The sequence below is a fragment of the Scylla paramamosain genome, chromosome 8 (genome assembly GCF_035594125.1).
Source record: "Scylla paramamosain isolate STU-SP2022 chromosome 8, ASM3559412v1, whole genome shotgun sequence".
NCBI classification, from domain to species: domain Eukaryota; kingdom Metazoa; phylum Arthropoda; class Malacostraca; order Decapoda; family Portunidae; genus Scylla; species Scylla paramamosain.
The window spans coordinates 15641971-15668848 of NC_087158.1; the positions used below are offsets into that span (position 1 = coordinate 15641971).

General features: G+C 39.3%; 3 protein-coding genes across 3 annotated transcripts; 2 read left to right on the forward strand and 1 right to left on the reverse strand.

Annotated features, from left to right (window-relative positions):
- The first annotated feature begins 479 nt into the window (after window positions 1–479).
- On the forward strand, window positions 480–7260 carry LOC135102858 (biogenesis of lysosome-related organelles complex 1 subunit 5-like). Its single transcript, XM_064008449.1, has 5 exons — window positions 480–544; window positions 3137–3219; window positions 4650–4724; window positions 4883–4996; window positions 5108–7260. The coding sequence occupies exons 1-5, from the start codon at window positions 526–528 to the stop codon at window positions 5270–5272; spliced, it is 456 nt and encodes a 151-aa protein (XP_063864519.1). The 5' UTR covers window positions 480–525; the 3' UTR covers window positions 5273–7260.
- Window positions 5345–7260, forward strand: LOC135102857 (transmembrane protein 199-like). The gene has a single exon (XM_064008448.1). The coding sequence runs from the start codon at window positions 5345–5347 to the stop codon at window positions 5960–5962; it is 618 nt and encodes a 205-aa protein (XP_063864518.1). The 3' UTR covers window positions 5963–7260.
- A 484-nt stretch (window positions 7261–7744) lies between these two features.
- LOC135102852 (exosome complex exonuclease RRP44-like) lies at window positions 7745–21789 on the reverse strand. The gene is made up of 19 exons (XM_064008435.1): window positions 21630–21789; window positions 18355–18519; window positions 16374–16531; window positions 15680–15861; window positions 14709–14857; window positions 14114–14339; window positions 13123–13283; window positions 12749–12886; window positions 12319–12465; window positions 11993–12109; window positions 11525–11645; window positions 11067–11169; window positions 10588–10743; window positions 9858–10014; window positions 9608–9694; window positions 9081–9301; window positions 8674–8842; window positions 8287–8502; window positions 7745–8081 (listed from the first exon to the last, which is right to left on the reverse strand). The coding sequence occupies exons 1-19, from the start codon at window positions 21693–21695 to the stop codon at window positions 7878–7880; spliced, it is 2943 nt and encodes a 980-aa protein (XP_063864505.1). The 5' UTR covers window positions 21696–21789; the 3' UTR covers window positions 7745–7877.
- Between the last annotated feature and the right edge of the window lie 5089 nt (window positions 21790–26878).

Genomic DNA, 26878 nt, shown 5'->3' on the forward strand with positions numbered 1-26878 from the left:
GTAAGGACTTCTTAGTTGCTGTCGTCCCAGTGGTTCCTGAAACGGCAATCTATGAATACATCAATAAATTAATACACATGCATATATACATGATTTTATACATCTATGCAGTGCAATCCAAGGATTCTACATAATTTTATATCTTCCTTGGTGTGTGTGTGTGTGTGTGTGTGTGTGTGTGTGTGTTATTTGAATTATTCACCTTTTTGTACTGACAGCAGTTTAGTACACTGATAGACTGATGACATACTCACAATCATCATTATTCTTAAATTTTATCGTGAATCATGTGATTGAAAGAACCCACCGAAACTGTGTAATGAACCTGACTTGAGCTTCATAAACTAAACATTATATACCAAATAACGTAATATAATGTACTATTACATAGATAAAATTAAGAATTCGAAACTTGAATTTTATGTTTTCTTCACTCATGTTTATTGTTTGCCTGCCTAATGCAGAAATAAGAGAAGCAGGCTGAGTACGAGGTGAACCACACACACAGACGCGGCTGTAAACAATATGGCGGCGGCAGCGAGCGGTGAGTGAGAGGCTGTCCGTATTTTTTCTCAATAATTTCCTAACCAGAGAGTAGACAGAGGTTGAGACCGGACTAATGTCGGCATAGAGAAAAGATGAACTCTATATTGCACTGGTGAAGCTGGGGTGTCGCGGCAGCAGGGCACAGAGGCAGGCTGAGCTGTGGGTGTGCTGGGCAGGCTTCAGCTGTCAAACGCTCGCTGGGCATGGCGGGGCGGGAGAAAAAAAAAAAAAAAACCTCTTTTGTGACTTGGTAATTCCATATCTTAATGACGAAGGTGAAGGTGGCTTTTGCCTTTTCCGGTAGTTTCATCTCGCTCTATTGTGTCTGATAATTTCTGGCAGGGTGTTGTGGTGGTGGCTGGTGTGTCCTGGTGCAGGTGGCTGGTCTGGTGGTTCACAGAACCACAGAGATGAATAATTAGAAGGAAATCTCTGGAGAGCTCAGACATACACACGCACACACTCAAGGAAACATTGACTTAGAAGGGTGAAAGGGTGTTGTTACAATGGCTATACCTTGGAACTTCTGATTTGGGCTGTGTTTGTTGCAACCTTCATGTCGTAGTATTTTTGGCCTGTAAAGTTAAATTGCAACCTCATGCAACATTTGCCTTTTTTGGGTGTTATGAAAATAATTCTAGCATACCAGTTTTAATGACTTAATTTCTAGGCAAAAATATGATTTAAAAAAAAATTATTGTGAACTACACATTTAAGGGATTAGAAGTTGAATTAATGAACTGATTGAATCTAAGCTAAACCAAGCACCTCTGATGGAAATACTTGCGTTATTACTATTTGATATGTCTTTTATTCTTTTCCCAGTGAACAAAGAGGCAAGGGAGGTGACAGGACAGTGGTGTTGGGGTGGAGGGAGTGAACAGTGATGTGATTCACTTTATTTTCTCTATAGTGTTTGATGTTCAGTGTCTTTTTTTGATCACCAGATTATATAATCTGGGATCTGGGGATAATGGATAATCTTTTTAAGTGGATTAAGGAAATTTTTTATGTGATGTGTGTTGTGGTGAATTGTCAGCCAAGGAGTGCACAAGCTGTCTTGAGTGGGGTCCCTCAAGGTTCAGTTCTGAGTCCACTTCTTTTCTTGGTATATGTTAACAAGGTACCTTATTCATTATGGTAATTCTCCTGTCAAAATATTTCCTAATTGTACATCAAAGCAAAGGTAGATAGGTGCTGATAGAAGCATTATTGATGATAAGATTACTTGTTAAACCCATATTGATACATCAGCTTATGTTTCTAAATCTTGTGGATTGTCAGTGAATACATAGTGTGTATTGCTCCATTTTAGCAGGAAGCCAGTACTGTGGGACATTATTAATCATACAGAACAGTATACTATAAATAGCTCCTCTTTTCCTATGAGGAACTCAATGACTGACATTGGAGTTCTGGTTGACACTGCAGTTAAATTATATCAGCATGTTGCAAATATAGTACATAAAGCTACAGGTTTGTTTTGTAGGTTACTAAGATCCACTGTTAACTGTGAACATTTGTTTGTGATTCTCCTGCACTGTACATATGCAGGTATCACATATTCAACCTATAGTGAAGTAGTATTTTGCTCTGTGGAATACAGGCTAGGTATAGTCTTGATATTCAATTGCTAGAATCTGTTTATTGTAAATGGACAAAAAAGTGTTTTGAAAATTGGAATTATTCTGATCAACTAAGGGCACTTGACTTGTGTTCTCTTCAGAGTAGATTACTAAAACATGTTCTGATGAAAAACTGGATAATTTTTCATGGTCATTCTTCTATGACTTCTGATAATCTTTTTTTACAACTGCTTCATACTGGAACATGTCATCAATCTAAAATTGTTCATATGTACAGTGGCAACTAGAACTACATAAAAGATACTTCAGTACTAGATGTCTTCATTTGGAATTTGTTACCAAATTCACTTGTATCCATCACAAACCTGGCCTCATTGAAAATAGCCTTTACTGGTCATCTTGGTGGTAAATTGGTGAGATAAGTACTGTAATCTCTTATCCCTCCTCAGAGGGTTATGATTGTGGAAATATATAGTCTCTGGAGTTAATACTTACTCTGTGGTGTCAATTAATTTCCCAAAAAATCTTTAAATTGTACATATACTTCTTGTTCATTAAAGTGCATAGATGGCTTATAGTGCTGACAGATATGCACCCCATTTCTATTTACGTCTACAAGAGAACAGTGAGAGTGGATTCAGGCAAGCCTGACCAACAAATATTTTCCTTTAGATTTTTTAGCTTGCTAATGTTTTAGAAACTTGCCAAAAAATTGATTAGTTAATGAAAATGTCCATTGATTATGAAAAAAAACTTAATATGTAACTTATATTGCCACAGCCAGTGACAATAATACACCTCTGTTCTTTATAATTTACTCATTGATCTAAAGCCTGCAGCACAACTTTTGATGCACATAACTATTTGTTCTCTGTTGCTGAATAAAGCCAAAGGAAACATCATGACTGGTGTGTTTTGAGTGGTAATGGAGTTTGGAAGATTAAGGCAAGTAGTGTAGTGATGGAGGTCAGAGTGACTGATCCTCTTTATGTCTTGTGTTTCAGATGTAAATGAGGTGTTCTCTAGGTTATTTGATCACCGGCCATTTCTCAAGGGGGAAATTGAGTTTTTTAAAAAGGAATTTGAGGTAAGCTTTATATCCAGCACAGAGACAGAATGTACTCTGTGTATCACATGTGCTCTTGGCCATTTGATGCTTGCCTGCATGTTGCCCAGCATGAAGTAATGACCACAGCATTGCCTTTGTGATACCAGTGCATGACTCAGTGGCATCCCTGTGAATTGTTGCCTGGCCCCCGTCCAGCTGATGTGACCTGCCCCATCATTTTTGGACCTGCAACTGTCTCGTGCTTCTGTGCCTCCCTAGCAAAGGTCATGCTGGAGAAGACAAAGTTGACAAAGTTAATTTCATTCAGTTCTAGTGATTGCTGCACACTCATCAGTGGGTAGAGAATGTTGCTCTTCTTCCCACTGAGGATGGTGACACTAATTACTGAAAGTCTATGAAATACAGGTTGTCTACAAATTGTGCATTCTTTTCTGTTAGTGATTGTTATGCCAGAGTGATTCCCTTATATAAGGTTCTGCTGTCAGTGACTTACTCATAAGAACTGTGTCCCACATCTTCCATTTTGACTTAACTCTTGTGTCCCTCTGCCATGTAACTCACCTTTAGAGTGTGACCAGTTTGCATGGTCACAATTCATGTGGTACAGTAAAATTTTTCCATAATACATACTTTGTGGCTCTTTGGTGCATAGAAGTTGTTAAGTAGGCATGAGACCCTTGGAGCATAGTCCTTAGTCATCTTTCCTTGTTTTGTGATGATGCATGGACACTACAGAGTGCACCATTCTAATGAAATTTTACCACAAATACATACACACAAACATTTTGGAAGCAAAGGTGATCTTCATTGCATTGTGTACTAGAAATGTTGTTATTATCTCAATGTCTGCAGGTGTTGAGCCAAGACCTGCCAATCAGTGATAATATGGAGAACAAAGTAATGGAAGAGTTTTCTGAATTTCACTATATAAAGTGTGATTGATATGGCACTCTTAGTGTCTGGCCAAAGAAAAATTGCAGTAGATTATGGTAGTTGAAGTTCAGATTTCACATTGTGACTTCAGACAGAGACTGTCAGGAATGAGACTCACCATTACAACCAGGTTGTGTAACTGGATTTCTGTTTAGGTGCTCCCCCTCACTCAGGCCACAGAGGCACTCATATAAGCTGAGCTAGTGTGCAGAATACATATGCACGACTTTTGAAAAATGAAGGATGTGACAATACTAGAAAAAAAATGTTTTGACCTTGATAAAAAATCAGAACATATAAAAAACAGATGTTTTATTTTGTAAATTGATGAATATGTCATGGTGAGGAAGAGGAAAGGGAATGTGTGGTGAGTATGATATAAAAGATGCACAGTATGTGAAATGCTGCTCTCTTTCTCTCTTTTCTAGTGATGAATTTTGGTGCACAGAAAAATGTGTAGTTTTAATGGACAGATCCTTGTTTCATGCAGAAGTACAAGGTGAATTTTGTTTCAGGAGAAGCGAGGTGACCGAGAAGTGGAGCATCTGTTTCGCTCCTTGGAACTCATCACTGAAATCAAGGAAGGCCAGGTGAGTGCTTGTAACTGACAGGTGGTGTCATTACTACTCTTATTGACCATGTTATCTTGCGGGAGAATTTTTAAGAATTGAAATTATTCAAATTTTCCAGACAGAAGATTATTGTACCAAAGATTTGTTGAGACTAAAATATTCAAACCTTTTTCTAGATTGAGAAGATAGTTGGCTCTTCAGACGACAATCTTCCACGGACAATAGCGGACATTCAGGTTGCTCTCCACATGTGTGAAGACACCCTTGACACAGAGACAAAATTCATCTCTGTAAGTGCTATTGCTATTGCTGATGCAAACTTTATTGCTGATTTATTGTTTCTGTAACCTCAAAGCATTATATTTATCTGCATATTTATTTTAAAGTGTTCATGTTTACAGGAAGAGCTGCTTGTTAAGAAGAGGGGTGAACGAACTGCAAGACTTGCCAATGTTCAACAGGATGTGCAGGAGAAACTGAAGGTGCTTGAGGAAACTTACCAAGAGAAGGAGAAGGCTATGAGGGCTCGGTTTCAGCAGCTAGAGAGTCGTGCTGGATGTGTTTAAGACCTGACCTGTGTGCTATTTATTTTTAGCTTAGTTTCAGTTTCACAACTTTTTTTTAACACTTTACAAAACATGCCTGCCATGGATGACCATATTTCTGTTATCCCATCGCCAAGATTTAAGGAAATTTTGTTTGAGTTTAAAGAAGGTGAAGACACTCCCAAGAGCATTAGGGAAAAATTAGTGGCTGAAGAAGACACTGACAAGGAGATAAAGTTAACCACTGAAGAAGTGGAATGGTGCCACACCAAAATCAGAGAAAGTAACAAGCCAGAGAGGATCCACAAGCTCCTCTCGGAGAGTCAGATCATCTTGCCTAAATATGAACCTCCGCCCCGTAGCCCAGAACTGGAGGCTCGTGTCCAGAGGCTCCGCTTTGAGCAGGAGAACCGGGAATACAAAAATATGACTAGATCAGTAGATGCCACATATCAAAGGGAAAATTTAGGTCTTGGGGAAATTGGAAAAGACATCAGAACTGTTAATCAGCACATTATTTCTGGGATGCAGTATCTTCTGTCTGTTGTTGGCACATTTTTTGCCATTTTTATAGGAGTGGGCATGGCCACTCCAGACTATGGTGTGAGAGCTTTGGTGGCTACTATAGCAGCGGTCATTGTGGGCTTGGCTGAGCTGTTCTTCATCATCAGAGAGGATGCTAAAAAGGAAAGCAAGATTAAAAAGGAATAGCAAGCTCTAGTTTTGCCAACAGCATTACAATTCATAATTTGTGAATCATGAGAGTTAAACAGTCACCTGTACATAGGTTAAAACAGAAATGATTATGGACAATCAGCCACAAAGTACACACATGTATTTCTTCAGTCCTTTCTGGTCCCTCCATACCATGTCAAGGCCAAGGCAGTGTCTCTTCCCATGGTGGTACTTCAATAAGTATTAAGGTAGCATTTGGTCTACCATAAGAAACAGTATTGACTTTATTGTACACAACTTGTATTACAATGAAGGAAGATCATGTATAAATTAAGTGTCTGGTCTCATATGAATGTGTCCTGACACACACACACAAACACACAGATGGTGAGTTGCAGTGATCAGTGTCATAAGATAAGCAGTGGTCTCTGTCGGCAATTAAATTACATTGAGAGGGGAGTCTCTCTCTCTCTCTCTCCCCTTATGTCACTCTATCTCCATTTCTCTTACTACCTGAAGAATGTGCCCATCCTCAGAGAGAGAGAGAGAGAGAGAGAGAGAGAGAATAAATCAGCTCCTCTCCCATTTCACTGTATAACAACTACATACAAAATACACAGCGCTGTGCTGCTGTCTGTGATTGTAAGTGCAAGGTGAATGGTGTTTACACAAGATAGTCCTGTAAAATAAGTCTACACCACTAACCAACCTGCACATCAATAAAGGAAAATGTGGAGGACCTGCCTAGTCACCTTGCTCCAGCCACTCACTGAGCTGTGGGATTCTTGGCATGGACTTCATCAGTTTGAGAGGAGGACTTCATCAGTGAGAGGAGCTGTATACCATCACAACTAATGATTCTGCTCTAGGTAAGAAATAATTCATATAATTTTCAAATCAGTGATTCCTGCCAAGCCATTCAGACTACATGTTTTCTTGAACAATCACTGTTTAAAGGTATCAATATCCTATAACGAGTGCATCAGAGAAAGAGTTGCAGAATGCTGGTACTTTATATACAGACTCCCAAGTAATGGTAAGCATGACCATGAGTGTACTAGAAAGTACAGGCACACTGAAGCCTCCCTGTGTGGAGCATCAACTGAGGGTTCCAACATTTTGTGTGATATCACTCCTGACTGTAAATATAATTTACTAGAACATTTATGTGTGATATAACCTCTGGGTGTAAATATTTTAATTTATTGTCATACAGGCTGTGTTTGATATAGTACTTCTGATAAGTCATTCATTTATTGCATTTCTTATTCTGTGCATCATAGTTAAGAGCTGTCAGAAATATATTCCCTATATAAAAAGTCTCCCCTCAGCAATGATCATTTGATTTACCTTGACAATATAACAACTTCCTATCTCTTCACCTATTTACTGACCTGGCTATGTAGAGCTCAAAATGTTTAGCTTATAAAGATGTGGGTTCTAAATTCTGTCTCAGATGGGGGTGTTTGGACTGTTTTTTTTTTTTTCACATGAAACTTTATTGTATGAATATGAATGTAGGTCATGTATTTGTACCTCGCAGACTGATGGGAATAATGAGCATGTACCCAGCAATTTTCTGTACACATACACAGAAAAAAGTAAGTCTGCTTGTTTGATGTTCATACTTAATAAGGTTAAAAATACATCCTCTAGATGAAGAGAGGTTGTAGAGGAAAAGGAAACCAGCCTGAAAAATCCCCAACTTGCCACAACTTGAATGTTGTGATGAGAGCAAGCTAATCTATGCATCACATAGGGAGTGAGCTCAAGATGATGATGATGATCCTATGGAATGATATCAATAATACCATGATGCAACAGTAGTATAAAACATTTACTTCCTTCTCCAAAGCCTTCGTGAGCATTACACCAGCTTGCAAGCTCTCACTTTTCACAATAACATTCAGATATAGGATTTGTACTTGCCAAACACTCCTGATCTTAAAGACTATTTTTTTCTTTTCTTGGAAGTAGTCTCCTTGGATTCACTACTTTCTCTTTTCAAAGGAGGAACAGAGAAGCCTGGGATGACTGGCTCAATCAATTTGGACACAACACGTTGGTGCTGTACATCTGAAGTGTCAACAGTCACCTGGATCTTGAGGTGGTCAAATGGACGGATGATGACAGAACCACACTTAACAAACAGCTCCTGCAAAACACAAAAAACAAGTCACACCTTTGATGTCTTGTGGAAAACTTCTGCAAGGGAGGGTTGTAGGAACAATTTTACATAATACATTTATACAACTGTAGTGGTAGAGATTTTACCAATAAAATAAAAGGCATAAAGAAGAGGAGCAAAATTCCAAGACCATAAGCCTCATTGTCACTAAAGACAATAAGGTTGTCACTACCTTTTCATTGAACTCAAACTGTGGTGCAGGTGTCTCATCCACCTCCATTGGCTCTGCTCCCTTGGTGGGCTTTGTCTTCTCTTCCTTCTTCTTTTCTCTCTTATCCAAGTACAGAGTCAGCTGCTGTCCAATGGTTGGGACTAAAACTTGAATTGCATTTTTGTGGAGCATCAACACGTAAGCATCAAATTCAGAAGTTTTTCCTCGTAGTGATGCCTGAAACAGTGGAAATCTGCAATCATTTGCACAACACTACTGCACTGTTTTCTAGTATCATGATTTAACAACCTACTGCTTCTTACATTAATCTTCACCTGTGGCCTTCCTTCGTAGTGGCAAATATGTAGGCAAAGTTAATTAGGATTGATATACAATAAACACCCTTACAATTGCTGTGATGACTGCTGAACCTCTGCCGGCATACTGGGCCATCTTGTGCCGGTAGTTGATGTGTTGGCTGAGGTCTGCCAGTTTTTTGGGGTTGAGCAGGTCTGGGTATGTTCGATCAGCTTCAATGATCACTGCAAGCAGTCTGTGCACGATGATGTCGGCATACCTGAGGGAGTTGGGAGTCATAACAAATCATTACACAATAAGCTATAGAATATAAGGTTGAGGAAAACATTTCTAATAATTTATCTGAAATATTCAGTCCCATATTCAGCTATAAAGCTCCCTATAATTGTCCCACATGAATGGAAAAAAGTTAAACAATGCTGGATAATATACACATGGACTACATGAGACCAAGTGCTATGAATGCATGGACATAAAATATGTTATGTGAGCCGTGCCTTCTGATGGGCGAAGTGAAGTGAGTGTACGTGGGTGTGGCCAAGCCATAATGGTTGTACTCAGCAGGTTCAAGAGTGCCGGAGCAGAAGTAGAGTGCTTGCATCATGCACCGTGTGGTCATGATGCGCAGCATGCTGTTGAAGAAAGGATTGTTGTCCCGTGTCACACTGTTCAGACTCTCGGCCAAGGCTTTGTTGCTGCTGACGTCCAACTCAATGTCCTGTGAAAAGTGTTGCATTGTGCCAAGCTCCAATCAATGAGTCTTATTTACAGCACTAAAATCATCCTTTATTTAGAATAAGCTGAAGACTATATCACTGAAAAATGTGACCAAAAAGAGGATTACATCATGATTTCAGTTTTACAACAAACTTTAAAATTCAGTAGAATTTGTCAAATACTGATATCCCCACTGAATACTTCTAAACTGTAAGAGGAAAAACTAAAAGGGAGAGAAACATTTGGGGATGAGGAATGTACAGTTTATTGCAGAATGCCTATGGGCTGGAGAATGTTGATGACTCACCTGACTTTTGGCAGACAGCAGGAGAGGCTCAAAGTTGGAGTGTGGAGGAGCTGGGTGACGACGCAGCAAGGCACAATCTGGGAAGTGCTGCACATACAGGAATGTATTAGTTTAAATATACAATGTGTGTATCTTGGAAACTGATTGGCCTTAGCAAATTAAATGGGAATACCAAGTCACTGTCATTGGTATGTACACTTAATATAATGAGACTGCACAGTAAGACCATGGTATCATGAGGCACCCTCACCTTGAGAGTGCATTCTGCTGCAGTGACATTGGCCAGCAACATGAACTCCTCCACCATGCTCATGGTCTCCAGGTGCTGCTTGGCCACAATGTCCACCACTGTGTCTGTGTCAGGATCAACGTGGAACTTCACCTCCATGCTGGCTAGTACCAGGGCCCTGCAATACAACCCTTGTGTCACCCAAAAACTCTTCAAGTGTAATACTTGTCAATGTGATCAATCATTTCACTGATAACCAGCTTTAGAAATGTTCCCATTTTTCAGCTTTCTAACACATCAATCATAATGTCTCAACATCCTATTAAGACTGATATTTGAAAAGGTATGAAAACAAGTTTTGGCAGACACTGCCTGACTATCACTTGTTGTGTGATGTGGATAATTTCTGAGCTTTAGGAACACAGGCATATTAGTAGACTAATTTTGTGCACACACAATTGGGTGTACAATGACTAGCTTTCAGCTCCTACATGACATCACACAAATATACACACACAAGAAGGTAGAATTGCTGGCCTTCCTCTCCTGCACAAAAAAAAACAATCACAACTTTTAAAGATGTAGCAAGAAAGGAAGCCAGCTTGTCACTACCTATTGATGACTTTGAATCCTGAATTTCTATGTTGTGAGCTAAATGAGATAACCACATCACCAGATCACATATTTCAAGTTCATTTTGATTTGTCTTTCCATAACTCAAGTGAATTCAGTGTTTCAGTGGATGACTCACCCAGCATCTATTCTCTTCTTTTTCAGTTGCTTGGCCAACATGTTTAGGTTTCTGAGTGAGTTTGTCAGGTCATCCTGCATGTTTGGATCATCAATTCGTTGCTGTGCTTGTTCATAGCTCATTTCTCCCCGAGACCTGATGATTGACTTGCAGAACCTTGAGAGATGTTGACAAGTAAAAGGAGGAATTAGCTGTTGCTCCTTAGAAGTGAAGTGAAGTGAAGTGAAGAGAGAGAGAGAGAGAGAGAGAGAGAGAGAGAGAGAGAGAGAGAGAGAGAGAGAGAGAGAGAGAGAGAGAGAGAGAGAGAGAGAGAGAGAGAGAGAGAGAGAGAGAGAGAGAGAGAGAGAGAGAGAGAGAGAGAGAGAGAGAGAGAGAGAGAGAGAGAAATTATTTACTCTATTCTATACATCTAACAAAACAAGGAAATCATGATATAAATTCCTACAAGTAAAAGAAAGACCAGAATGACCAACACATACTTGAAGGACAAAACCTCTGCCTTTGGAGACACTTCCCAGATGACGGAGAAGGCAAATCTGTCCACGTTTCCACGGAGAGAACATAGATTGCTGCTGAGGAGGTCTGCAATACAGAAGAAAAAAGATCTGTACAAATGGCACACTCCACATCAACTTTTTATTAATGTAAGAAGGGTACTGGGCAAGGGCAACAAAAAATTATTAAAAAAAAAAGGTCCACTGAGGTGCCTTAGTGAAAAAGGGCCAAAAGGCTTATCCAAAGGTGGAGAAGTGTATTGAGACCTCCCTCTCAAAAGAATTAAAGTCATAGGAAGGGAGAAATACAGAAGCAGGAGGGAGTTCCAGAGTTTACCAGTGAAAGGGATGAAAGATTGTTAGTACTCAGTAACTCTACACACTAATTCTTTGTTTTGGCAGAAGGCATCACAAAGTATACTGTGGGGCCAGCGTGCACTCACCAGGCACCATGTCAATGCGACGCGTAGTGAGGTACACCGTGGTGCTGCGGTTCTGTGCCTCCTTGTCCAAGGCTGTGTTGGGCCGGATGAAGTGAGACACGTCGGCAATGTGCACACCCACCTGCCAGTAAAGTGCCAACCATGTTTAGTCCATGTTATCATCTTAATGGAAATGGAGACTGAGTAGAGGAGAGAGAGAGAGAGAGAGAGAGAGAGAGAGAGAGAGAGAGAGAGAGAGAGAGAGAGAGAGAGAGAGAGAGAGAGAGAGAGAGAGAGAGAGAGAGAGAGAGAGAGAGAGAGAGAGAGAGAGAGAGAGAGAGAGAATTTCAACACAGAAAGAACTTATATATGTACCTGTATACAAATGTAATTAGAATCAATTGAGACAGGCATAAAGTAAATTCTGATTATTTCAAAATAGGTTCTGGTGTGTAATCCATGAGAAAAATTCTTTGGATTAAAGCTGACCTCAAAGTTTCCATTTGCCAGCTTCCTGCAGTGAAGTGCGTCATCGATGTCTGTGCAGCCGATGGGATCAACGGAACAGATGTCAAGGTGTCGCAGGTCATTCCGTTCTGCTTCATCCTAAAAAAAATATTGTAGCAACACTATAGATACACCACACCATCATACTGAAGGCTAGGAATGACCTGACTTATTGAGGTCAACAAAAGCACCATTACAGCTTAAACTTCTAAATTATTTCTTTTACATGTGCCAACATTAAAGAGAAACAAATGCTTGCTTATTGTGATGAGGATAATATTCCACACCTCACACCAATTTTTCCTCACCTTCTCAGTGATGATCCAGGGCATCTTGGGGAGGCAGTTCAGTACTGCCTCAGAGAACTTGGTGTGGGGACAGTCATGCTCCAGCAAGATGACCTCATTCTCTGCCTCCTTGTCTCCCACTGGGCCAATGATCCGGACAAAGTGACCCTGTGACAATGATGGATAAGTTTTGAATGGCATTGGTGGAGGCATGACCTGGCTCTCTGTGTGGTGGTGGTGATAAGGAGAGATGATGACAATGATCACATGCTCTCTAATAGCAACCAAGAAAAACTTAATTTGTTATTCATACAACAGTAACAGGAAAGCACAGGAATAGTTAAAATCATTACATATCTAATATAATACATGATCTCAACACACTGTATATTGATATTTGGAAACTTTTACTGACATAATATTTTCAGTAGAAGGCAGAGGAAAGTTTTACCTTGGGGTTCCTGGAGTCCCTTGGCCAGGAGTCGATGGCTACAATGATCCGCTTGTCATACAGAAGGTCTGGCTGCCTTGTCTCAATGCGGATGAAGGGAATCTTTTTGTCAGCAGGGATGAACAAGTGCCGCAGAGACTGGAGTGAAAGATTGGAAAACATGACCCTGTTGTTATGGCACTTAGCAGACTCTCTCACACAAATACACAAGATAAAATTTGGACTAAAACTGAAAAGTGAGCAAAGGAATTAATACACAGTGAGACAGAAATCACAACTTAAAGAGAAATACAGCAAAAAGAAGAAAAATACATCAAAGTAAAACAGGAAAACACCATCCAAATGACCTCTGTGTGGAGCCGTCATTCACTCACCTCGGTGATCTCATTTTTCTTGATGATACCACAGTACTGGCGCCACTTCCGCCGGATGATGCCCACCACTCGACCCGTCGGCTGCAGCTCTCCTTCCCCCTGGCCAGCAGCGAGCAGGTCGTCCTCCTTCTTGATGGCTTCTTCATCAGCCTCCTCCTTGTCTGGAAACACACATACAACATGTCAAGCCTGGATTACAATGAAAATACCTGCAACGTCAGTAATATCCACAGACTTCCTCACACTTGTCTGGAGACAAACACACACCTCGTAAGAACTAAAAGGCAGGCTCAAGTTATATGACAGGCATCCCATTGTTTGGGAAACACAAACACAGCACATCATTCATCATCAATAAATAGCCTCAAGTTTGTCTTGAACCAGACAAGTTATTCATCATTTACACCCTCATTAGCCTAAACAGACAGAAAAAACAGGATCTCTATCAAAATATCAGTTAATCTCAATGGTTTATAGCTGAGATAAAGCATCTATCTATATCAAGGTTTCAGGAGGACTGACTGAAATGGCTCTCCCTCTCTGTGCCTTGTTTCAGTGCAGGAACAGACAGACATGTCAAGGAGGAGGTCCTCAGTCTCTTCAACCTGTCCCTTTCAGTTGTCTTTTATGACTCATTAAATATGGAGGTAATCAAACTCCCTTCTAGCCCTCCTTTTAGTTGCCTATTATGACAACGAGTTTAGCGACACTACATCCCAAACTACAAACAAAAGAATTTTCTACACTACTTTTCCCTGTCACAACTATAACAATGACTCCCTACTTATGTCCTCCCCTTCCTGCTTGTTTTGGTTAATGACATTGACTGAAAATGATCTGTTTATCATTCTTACTTCTCATGACTATAACAATAAGTCCTGTTAAGAAACAGTCTACAACTCCAAAAAGTGGGAGACTCCCAAGCTGTCCAACCCCATAAAAGAAAATGGGGATGCTAAATGAAATGATGGTGATAACAATAATTCCTGACCTTTATTCTCCTCCTCCTGCTTCTCCTGGTCAATGATGACGTTAGCTGGCCGACACCACTGGTCCTCTGGCAGCAGCTCCACCGCCACCGTGTCATCATTGAGGGCACGATTAATGTTGAGGCGGCCCTGGATTAGCACAGATTTGTCCAGGCCTTCAACCAGCACATTGGCCTCCAGGAAGTTGTTCCGTGAGGTCTTCAGGCAACCCTGGCGCACTTTGCCAGTCTGGAAATGCGTTATTACATCCTTAAGTATACTTACAGAGGCTGATGTAAAATCTAAAGTTAATAAAAGTAGAAGGGTAAGAACTCCTGTATGTTTTGTTAAGGGAATGTGACAAAAAGATGATGAAAAGAAACCCATTTTTTCTCCCATATGACTTGCAAAACTCTCTCTCTCTCTCTCTATATATATATATAGATAGATAGATACAAAAAAGTAAATGTATGACACAACCTTAAAAATAGGTACATATAACATGACAATTTCTTCCTACTCAGAGACAATGAAAGTGCATTATTCAGATTACATTACCAGGGCAAACAGCAATAATCCCTCGGCCTAACCAAAAGAGACAGAGCCCAGCATAGTCACCTTTAGAAACTGGCGTATCTTGTCCATGGACCAGTGTGGGGCGTAGAGGCAGCGCTGGGTGATGGTGTCCTCCCCCTTGTCCTCCTCCCCACTGGCCACAATGTCCAGCAGACCAGGCCGGTTCTTCAAACTGGACACATACTCCCTTGCTGAGAGGAAACAGGCAGATACATTTTGATTAGAGCTACAGGAAAATCTTGAGGACTTGAGTATCATTTTTCTTCTTTCTTTTAGCATGGCAAGCAGTCAGGAGCATTTTGAGGGTTACAAGAAGGAGGTTTTGCAAACCTGAAGAGCTACAAAAATTATAACGAGTGCTCCTAAATATGTAAAAAGAAAACAAAAGGAAATGCATGAAAAGTGCTTTGTGAGCTTTTGCTGTTATTGCCTTATGCTCTGATTTCAGGTGACTATCCAGGGAAGGAATAAAGGCAAGATTATGGAAGAAAAATAATGGACATAAGAGCAGCAACTGGCTACCCAGAAAATTGATAAAATCAAATAATAAAAGAACATAAACAAGCATTAAAGTAAATATGAGTACATAGCAATTAAGAGAGTGAGTGAAGATAGATTATGAAAGAAAATGAACTGGCATGAGAGTGGATTAGATTAAAGGTGCTAACAATTTATGGAATGAATGAAAACAGATCATGGCTGAAGACAAATATGGATAAGAGCAAATCAGATGATGGAAAATGAAGGGGCACAATACCATATTAACCCTTTCACTGCTATATGCAACACTTCACAGAACTAGAAACAGCAAAATCTGAATAAACATCGACAAGAAAGAAAAAAGGGGAATTCAAAGAATAGATTTAACAATTTTTAGTCAGTATAATGCTTAGAGATGCCTATGAAGCAAGAAGAAAGATCTCAGAATGGTTAGTAATCAGGAAAGACCATACCAAATTGCAGGGAAAATGTTAAATTATACAGCAATAAGACCAAGAGAAAGGTGCCCTTACTTGTATATGCCTCCAGCTCCATCGCCCGCACCTTGTCCCGGTTAGCATAATCATTGGTCAGGAGGATCACCTTTTGGTTGCAGAGGCGGAGGTGTTGCTTGTACCACCAGCAGGCAACTCTGATGGCTCGGTCATTGCGGTCATTGGCTGACTCCTCTGCTTCCCTCTCAACATAACACTCACTGGAGGTACGACAAAGGTAAGTGATTTGAGGAACAAGTTTTATATCAAAAGACAACTTACTGTACTAAAATTCTAATCATAGATGTATCATGGTGTAATCTTTGGGTAAAAATTAAATTATTGAATACCTTATGACTGAAATAGTGTTCTATGGAGCAAATTTTTAGATGAAAAGACAATTTATTGAGTATTTTGTGACTTATGTTCCAATACCTAACTAATGATATTGTATTTTCAGGAATAATTTCTAGATCAAAAGACAACTTTGCTAAATATCTAACAACTTAAATTTTTAAGGCAAAAATATAACCACACCACAAAGTACAGCAATCCGTATCCTCCAAAGAAGATAGAAGCTGCAAGTCGAGTAAAGAGAATGCAAAATGAATAAATAATTAACTTTTTTCAAAACTGCAAATTATACTGCAACTAAGAAGCTAAATGAAATTAACTTGAGTATCAGTAAAAAATATTATTTATTATTAAATACTTAAGTGGAAGGTGTAGTTACCTGTGATGTTCATTAGTAAAGACATAAAACTTCTTGGCTGACGTCTCAATGAGGTCTCTGAGTCTCTTGTAAATGGGGAGTGATCGATGCCTCACTTCCCCGACCACAGTTTGGGGAATGATTACATTTGTTATGGAGTCATCGCAGAGCACATCAATCTGAGGAAAAGAAAAACATGAAACTCATCCCAATAACCAATTAAACATCATTCTATAAGATGTTTTATTTACTTTTAATGATTTTTGTTTTTTTTATGTTAGAGGGTCACTGGCCAAGGGAAACAAAACTGGAGAGAGAGAGAGAGAGAGAGAGAGAGAGAGAGAGAGAGAGAGAGAGAGAGAGAGAGAGAGAGAGAGAGAGAGAGAGAGAGAGAGAGAGAGAGAGAGAGAGAGAGAGAGAGAGAGAATCCCACTTAGGCACCAATTCCAACGGAGATTTCAAGAGAATCATCGAAAATTGAAGGATATATGTCTTGAAACCTGCCTCTTGAAAGGCTTCAAGTCACAGGAAGGAGGAAATACAGAAGCAGGCAGGGAGTTCCAGAGTTTACCAGAGAAAGAGAATACTAATACTAACCAGAGAAATTAATACTGGTTAACTCTTGCATTAAAGAAACAGACAGAATAGGGATGAGAGAAAGAAGGTCTTGTGCAACGAGGCCTTGGTAGGAGGGGAGGCATGCAATTAGCAAGATCAGAAGAGCAGTTAGCATGAAAATAGTGGTAGAAGATAGCAAGAAATGCAACACTGTGGTAATGAGAAAGAGGCTGAAGACACATAGGAGAGGAATTGTTAAGACAAAAAGCTTTTGATTCCACCTTGTCTAAAACAACAGTATGAGTGGAACCCCTCCATACATGTGAAGCATACTCCATACATGGACGGATAAGGCCCCTGTACAGAGTTGGCAGCTGGGAGGGTGAGAAAAACTGGTGGATATGACTCAGAACAGGCAACTTCATAAAAGCTGTTTTAGCTAGAGATGAAATGTGAAGTTTCCAGTTTAGATTATAAGTAAAGGACAGACCGAGGATGTTCAGTGTAGAAGAGGGGGACAGTTGAGTTTCATTGAAGAAGAGAGAAGAGTTGTCTGGAAGGTTGTGTCGAGGTGACAGATGGAGGAATTGGGTTTTTGAGGCACTGAACAATACTAAGTTTACTCTGCCCTAATCAGAAATTTTAGAGAGATCATGGTGCTATCACAAAGCATGTCAGTATGAGGAACGGACAGACTTAATATCAAATTTATTTCAACAACCATTTAAGCATAATTCTATATGTTTTATCAATTCTTAATAACTCTTTCTGCATTGAATGTATATGTACTTAGTACAGAAAATGTCTAGTTTATGTTATTGTTCTTCTGGTAAAAAAGAAATAATTAGACATCTTTACACACTTTGGTAAAAAAGAAATAATTAAACATCTTTACACACTAAAGAAAAGTTTATGATAATAATGTAATGGAATTTAGTACCTAGTGTTACACTACACAGTAATAAGATGTACAATGCATACTGCATGTGTATCTGCAAGTAGGCAGAGATGTGAATGTGGACAGACAAGGGGTGGAGTCTTCATGACTTCACCACTGCACTTCACTGTATTTCCCATGGGCAGTTCCCAATGCTACCACCATAAAGAACTCAGGGATGATGGTAATATATTACTGAACACTATAACATCATTACAGGACATGATTAAAACAACAGTAATGATAATAACCTTCTTTTTTTTCTCACATTACTATCTAGAGGTCTCCTATTACTAATGTCCCCCTTCATGAAGAAAAAAAAAAAAAAAAAAAAAAAAAAAAAAAAAAAAAAAAATATATATATATATATATATATATATATATATATATATATATAACAATACACAAATAAAGAAATAGATAAATAAATAAATAAATTAGCACCTTTATTCAAACAACAAATAGAACAGTTAATGAATGCTGTAGTAACACATCAGAACTGTTTACCTGGTGCAGTGCCACATTGGTGTCAATCATGATGAGGTGAGATTCAGGGACCAGAGTGCTGTCACTGATGTCTGGCATGTCCAGTGTGGGCTTCTCACACTCACACTGCCCGCACCCCTCGTAGCCGCACCACACATCATCCCGGAGGTAGTGCTCCCGGACAACCTGAAGATAGGGTGTATTGTAACTGAGAGAGAGCATTGCCTTGATTTCTTACCCTGATGTGGGTGTTCTCTCCCTCATTAGTCGCTGCTGCATCTTCCAACCAAATTATTTTAAAAACTTCAAAATAGTACAACTATAATAAGTGTTTATTATTCATTTAGATGTAACACAAATGCAACAAACAGGTCATGAGTTTACATAATTTATATAGCTTATTTATAAGGAACACATATCTATGACTAAAGCCTGAATCAGTAGGATACTTAAACAGGTAGATAAGCCAGCCAAGTAAACCTGGACCATTGCCTACTTGTAATGGACTGCCACCAACTTTGACCACAATTTACCAACTCACACCACAATAGTGGACCAACACAGACAAGATTTAAACATCAATAAATAGCAAAAAAGGTAAAAACAAAAGATTTAAAACAATAAAATTCATGCATCCAAGAAAGTGCCTGCCCTTCATTATTAACATAAAAACATAAAAGAAGATTAAAAAGCAAATAAAAACTAAAATGTAGTAGTTGAAAAATAAAACTATCAAAGCTTTTAAAATATTAAAATTCACACATCCAACAAAATTGTATGCAATTAACTATTAACAAACCTACAGCTACAAAAAAAGTAAAGGAGGGTTAAAGAAAATAAAAATAAAATTATAGTAGCTGAAAAATTGAAATATAAAAGATTTAAAACAATAAAATACACACATCCAAGGTATTATTTGCAATTCACACATTCATGGCAGTGTAATGACAAACTGCCTCCAGTAAGTTTTTAGCTGATCTATGGCCTTATGAAAATTGGTCCCAAATTTTTACAAGTTGTCCATGATGCTTGGCATATTTTGTTTTTTGGGGTTGCAGTACCTTTCCATCATTTAATAAATGCACTCGAAGTGTTATGACCCTTGCCTCATTATATAGTAGTGTAAGGAGTGAATAGAAGTTAAGTTGGCCTTTACGTTCCTTCAAATTAAGTTCACAGTACCAATCTTCAACATCATTATTTGTTCTGACACTCCTTGTAAACACACATCAACTGGTGGGAGGCTATATCTCAGACCTTATCCATGTATTGTTTCCATACTCTAAAAGAATTAATAGTGATTTGCTTTTCTGTAACACCTTAAAAGTAGTCCTTCTATATGTTCAGCAGGCACGTATGGGAATGAAAGCAATTGTCTTAAAAATTGTGTTTCATTGTCAGGCAGACTGAAGGTCAAGTTCATAGATTTTCCTCCAAGCTGCCTGTGCCCGTGAAAGGCACAACCATGCATAACCACACCTGGGAAAACGTTTGGGATAGCCTGCTTAACACTTGCTTCAAAATTGAATATTACTTCTTTAACTTTAAATTGTTTTCCTAGGATTTCTTTAGTCTTACTGAATACTTTCTTGTAGTCTCTGCATCTCTTACCAGACATTACAGCAAATAAAAAGGGCATTTGTTTTGTTACCATCACATTGCATATGTGAATACTAAAAAGCTGTGTGAAGGACTGCCTCACAACTTTGAATGTTCCATCAACATACCATGTTTTTCATTCAACAAGTAACTCAAGCTGTTCTTGTGTTGCAAATAGTAAGTGACATTTGTCCCCTACACTTATATTGTATTGAAGGAAATTAGGTGCTCTTCATTAATTTCAGAGGTTAGTCAACTGGCTCCACAGGTGTGTTAGCTTGCCACTTTGTTTGCCTGTCGAGCAAGATTTACATGGGCAAGCAGTGATGCAATGGGCATGGTTGAATCTATGTTTTCAAGCATCACTTCTTCCACAATTTCTGATGCTTCTTGAATTAACTTTGACACATTACTTGTGGTCACAAGGCATGATTCTGGTGGGTAGGAATGTTCATTGCTTTCTCTGATGAACATGTTGTCCACTTGTCCACTTTCTTGATTGTCATTCTACAGTCAACAGTTTTAATGTGCACTGCACATTGCCAATGAACACCAGCACTTGTTTTCCTCTTAAATGTGTATGAATCTTTGTGAAGACAAAGATACTTTATCATATGTATTATCTTCTACCAACATTTGTGCCTGATCAGGTGGATGATTCTCAATAGAGCAGTCAGCACTGATGTCCAATGAGTCATGCTCATTGAGAACTTCACAATTATGGTCTTCTTGTGCAAAGGAGCAAGTGGCAAACATCCAGTTTATTTCCAGACCCTCCCTTACTGCTCCCTTGTAATGTCGGTCTCAATCTCTATGTTGCTAAAAATTACAGCCATCACATAGCAATGCCTGCTGCAGAATTATTAAATCAATTTATAATAAAGGTAATTAGTCCACTTATCACTATTTAAGCTTTTCCTGGTATTTTGTTAAATTTATTGTACAGCATCCTTTGCCTTCAAGAACAGTACTACTAAATATAGACTAAGGTATGTAAAATGTTTAAGAGATGAAATTGCTGGATGCTAGAACACAATTTGTATAAAGTTCAGTAATTTACACTTACATGTTCAATTTATGTAATATACTATTAAATCAGGAAAACTGCCCAGAAAGCTGTAATATCACCTATTGGGGATGTGCTATGGTTAGGCATACCAAACATTTGTCCATGATGTGCTTACCATGGTCTATAAATTAAATCTGGGCTGAGGGCGAGATGATTTAAGTGATTCACTTGAGTTCAAGTTGGAATAAACGATGGTTCAAGTAAAAAAAAAAAAAAAAAAAAAAAAAAAAAAAAAAAAAAAATGGTCTTTCTTAAAGGTCCGAGTTAGTATTTCAGAACAGTCCGAGCTAGTATTTCGGAAAGGTCCGAGTTAGTATTTCAGAATGGTCGGAGTTGGTATTTCTGAATAGTCCGAGTTGGTTGAGATGACGGTCCAAGTTGGGCCTACACAGGGTACTCAATGGATTGTGTTCCTACCTTTGCTGCAGTCAAACTATCACTGAGTTACTTTCATGCTTCTTATACTGTGATATTAAATGTTATATAATGATAATAATACTAAATAATATTCGAGGACTCACAAAAATGACAGACTTCCTCGAGTGCCTTCTTCCTTTTTCCTCAGCACAACACTCTCCCTTCCCCCTTCACCATACACCATTGATCACCGTCTACCCATAACGCTCACCTTGATGATGTTACCCTTCTTGGTTTTGCGGTAGAACACCTTGAGCTTCCTCTCCACTAGGCCCATGGCGAGCAGCGCGGCACGTGTTTGTTTTGGTTGTGTGGGTTGCCGGAAAGATGCCGAATAATGACTGGATTTTATGACATGGAAAAGCACTCCAAAAAACTAAAAGAACAACATGATAAAAATAAATAAAAAATACAGATATGCAGTTTTCGAGCTCAGAGTCGCCGATATATAGGATACAACAATAAAATGGTCTGAGTAAACTGCAGAAAACAACAAAACTAACCGAGAAACAGGTTTGAAAATATAATTAAATATAAAAGATGTGTATATCAGTTCCAATCAGTCAAATCCATAGAAATAAACCATGAAATCTGTGTACACGTGTCGCACTTTATTGCACAGCACATGTAACCGTTTGTTTACTTGCAAGGGAGGACTCAAGCAAGCTAGGCAGCAGCTCACACAAATCCACAATGTATAAACACCCGTGTTATGTGGTATTTCTCTTGATTCTTGGCCACTACTTTGTTTTCAAGGACAGATTCAGTGTTTATGTTGGATATAGCTTGTTATATTATACATCATTCTTCCTGTTTCCATTTTTTTCCGTCGCGAATTAAACCGCTGGAAGTTGTAGTAGTGTAACAATACTGGAGAGCTTAGCCCAAGTTCTGATATCTTGACAAAATTGCTGGTTTGCAGGAAGGGCCAAATCGCGAAGTACCAGCGGCCCGTGGTTCTGGTGGGCACCGTGGCAATGCTTTCGCTGATCTACAATTACAGGTGGGCAGCTCTGTGTGGTGGTAGTATGCAGGTTTATATGTTAGTGTATTTGACCATTTTTAAAACAGGAGGGTATTTATATTTACCAAACAGGGAAACGAGGAATGCAGGTGTTCACATTCATACAAAATGCTTTGACTGCGTGGATGTGTTTACATTAGCTGCCCATAATAGCACCTCCCACTGGTGGTCCAGCAAAGCAACACTGCAACAAAAATGCATAGCTGGCAAGTCATCCTGCTGGGCCACGTGACCCAACCAGGCAGGACCCACATTCTCCACAAATGCCACTTAATTTTATAAAACATTTTATATTGAGAAGACATTAAATATGGAGTGGTATATGGAGTGAAGAATGGTTGTGCACAATATGTATAAATGGAGAGTAAGTGTGGATCCATAAATGTGATGCAGCCTCAATGGGCTTTGTGGGAGGTCCATCCACATCTGGTGCAGTCAGTCAGATGTGGAAAAGAGCATGGGTGTATTGCAGTGTAGCAGAGGTGCACTATAATTTTGCTGTTGAGCCTCATGTAACTGATCCTCCTGTAGTCCTTTTCCCTTTGGAAGACTATTAACAAATTAATTGTATTCTTAGAGAATGCTTGTGGATGATTATGAATGTGTCACGTCTGTTGTCTTGGCAATCCCCCCCCCCCACCCGCATCAGTAATGTTGGCGTGGCATGCCGAAATGATAATTACTCCCAGTGAGGTCTAAAGCATTGGATCAGGGGGTGCTGTGAACTTATCATTAAACCCAGCTGTGACCTCATTGAACATTTCCCTTTGTGTCTCACAACACTAGGGGGCAGTCACAGCCTGCCCTCTAAAGACAACTCTCTTCCTTCACACAAAACTATATGCATCTAATTACATACACACACCCTTCAAATTCAAAATCAATATAGGAACTCCTACACCAGCTTTGGAGTCTCCCATCTGGAGAGGGGATTACAAATGTCCCCAGGTCAGACTGCTCTTCTGATATCGACCCTAAGTGTCTTGACACACCAACTTTTTCTTCATTAACTTCTGCAACATTCACATTCTTAGATCTAATTTTCAATCTGTAGAACACCAGCTCTCCTCTACTAAACTTCCTCATCTTTTCCTCATAGGTGTCTGAAGAAACTGTTCCATCCTATTTTCTCTATCCTCATTTTCAATCCAAAGCTGGATGTTGTGTCTATGTGCACAATGACTTAGCCTGCTCTCATCCCACACTCTTGAATATTCTGAGTTTTCCACCATCTGGCTACGACTACAGAGTCACTCTCAAACCAAATTTATCTCGCCTAACTTCTTTGACTATAAGAAATTCCTTGACCACTTCCAAAGTGGAGCACATTCTGACTCTCTTTCCTTTTGTGAAGATCTCCTTTTTTGGAGATTTCAGTGTTTATCAGTGTTCCTCTCCCTTTACTGACCATCCTGGTAAACTAGCCTTTAACTTTGTTATCTTCCATGACCTAGAGCAACTGGTGCAACACCCTACTTGTATTCGTGACCATCTTGGAGACATGCCCAACATTCTTGACCTTTTCCTAATCTCTAATCCTTCTGCTTATGCTGTTATTCTATCTTCTCCGTTGGGCTCCTCTGACCGCAGTCTCATATCTGTATCTTGTCCTACTGCTCCAATCCCTCCTCAGGATTCCCCAGAGTGGAGGTGCCTCTGCATTTTGCCAGAGGAGGTATTATACTAATTTTCCTTGGAATGACTACTGCTTCTGTGTCAGAGACCCGTCTCTGTGTGCTGTGTGTATAACAGAGGTGATGGTATCTGGCATGGAGGCATACATTCCTCACTCTTTCTCTTGACCTAAACCTTCCAAACCTTGGTTTAACAGCCTGTTCTTGTGCTATACTTGATAGAGAGGTGGCTCACACAAGGCATTTGAGTCTTCCATCACCTGAATCTCATGCACTTTATATTTCTGCCCGGAATCATGCCAAGTCTGTTCTCCAATTAGCCAAAAAACTCCATCATTAATAGAAAGTGTCAAAATCTTTCAAGATCTAACTCTCCTCATGACTTTGGCACTTAGCCAAAAACATCCCCAATAACTTTGCTTCTTCATTTTTCTCTCCTTTATTTCAGCCTGATGGCAACACTGCTCTCTCACTCATTTCTAAAGCTGAACTCTTCACTCAAACCTTTGCTAAAAATGATAAGAACTGAATGATTCAGGGCTTGTTCCTCCCTCTCCTCCACCCTCTGACTACATGCTACCCATTAAGATCCTTCATAGTAATGTTTTCCATGCCCTTGCTGATCTAAACCCTTGGAAGGCTTATGGACCTGATGGGGTCCCTCCTATTGTTCTCCAAAACTGTGCCTCTGTGCTTGCACCTTGCCTTGTCAAACTCTTTCAACTCTGTCGGTCAACATCTACCTTTCCGTCTTGCTGGAAGTGTGCTTACATTCAGTGTGTTCCTAAAAAGGGTGACTGTTCTAATCCCTCAAACTACTGTCTTATTGTTTTAATTTCCTGTCTATCTAAAGTTTTTGAGTCTATCCTCAACAGGAAGATTCTTAAACATCTATACCTTCACAACCTTCTATCTGATTGCTGGTATGGCTTCCATCAAGGCCGCTTTACTGGTGATCTGGGTTTCATTACTGAAACTCTTTTAGAGATTTTGGTGAAACTTTTGCTCCTGCCTTAGACATATCAAAAGCTTTTGATAGTCTGGCACAAAGCTTTGATTTCCAAACTATCCTACTATGGCTTCTGTCCTTTTCTCTGTAACTTCATCTAAAGTTTCCTTTCTAATTGTTCTGTTGCTGCTGTGGTAGACAGTCACTGTTCTTCTCCTAAATCTATTAACAGTGGTGTTCCTCAGGGTTCTTTCTTGTCATCCACTCTCTTATTATTCATCAATGATCTAAACCAAACTTCTTGCCCTATCCACTCCTATGCTGATGATACCACCCTGCACTTTTCCATGTCTTTTCATAGATGGCCAACCCTTCAGGAAGTAAACAGTTCATGCAGGGAAAACCATAATTAAAATCATAAAACACTTGACTTCTGATCCCTCTAAAATTTCTGATTGGGGCAGATTTAGTTCAATGCCTCAAAAACTCAATTCCTCCATCTATCAACTCAACACAACCTTTCAGACAACTATCCTCTCTTATTCAATGACACACAACTGTCCCCCTCCTCTTCTACACTGAACATCCTTGGTCTGTCCTTTACTTATAATCTAAACTGGAAACTACACATCTCATCTCTAGCTAAAACAGCTTCTCTGAAGTTAGGCATTCTGAGTAATCTCCACCAGTTTTTCTCATGCCCCCAGCTTCTAACTGTACAGGGGCCTTATCCATCCATGTGTGGAGTATGCCTCACATGTATGGGGTGTTCTACTCATACCGCTCTTCTAGACAGGGTGGAACCAAAAAGCTCTTCATCTCATCAACTCCTCTCCTCTAACTGACTGTCTTCAGTCTCTTTCTTATTGCTGCAGTGTTGCATCTCTTGCTATCTTCTACCACTATTTTCATGCTAAGTGCTCTTCTGATCTTGCTAACTGCATGCCTCCCATCCTCCCACAGTCTTGCTGCACAAGAATTTCTTCTTTCTCTCATCTCTGTTCTGTGTACCTCTCTAATGCAAGAGTTAACCAGTATTCTCAGTCATTCATCCCTTTCTCTGGTAAACTCTGAAACTCTGTGTGTGCTTCTGAATTTCCTCCTTCCTATGAGTTGAACTCTTTCAAGAGGGAGGTTTCAAGACACTTATCCTCCATTACTTGATTTTTAATTTTGGAATTCTTTGTAGGACCTGGCATTAAGTGGGCCTCTTTTTGATATAGTTTTTTTTGTTGCCCTTGGCCAGTGGCCTTGTATGAAAAAAAAAATACAGCCTTATTTTGTTATTTTTTTTATTTTCATTTATTTTTTTTTTTACATATATTTGATGTATGCATCCTAAATACTATATTGTTTGAATGACTTACTGATACTTGTGTTTTATTCATTATATCAAGCTGGCCAAAAATACTTAATCATGTAAGCTTCTCTCTCTTCACAAAGAAAGAGTGACAGGATTTTCAAAGCTTCTTCTCTCCACTTGCTCCTGCTATGTTCTCACACATGCTACAGTGTTTATATTTATTATCATATTTATACTTTTTTCTTTACACATTGTTTTGTGACAAGTTGGATGCCAAAGTGTGCAAGAAAATAAAAAAAAATCCCCTGAATTTTTTTTTTTTTACATTATAGACTAGACAAAGCACTCATGCACATACATACATGCATGCAAATGCACCCATACCCCACACATACGAAACTTTATTATTCTGTTGTTTGAAACATGTTATTAGTCCCTCTAAAATCACTCTTATTCTTAACAGGATAAAAATGTTTCCTTTGACAGGCATGAGCTGATTGGTGACCTCTCCAAGGACAGGGCAGCACTTGTTCAGCAAACAGACTTAGAG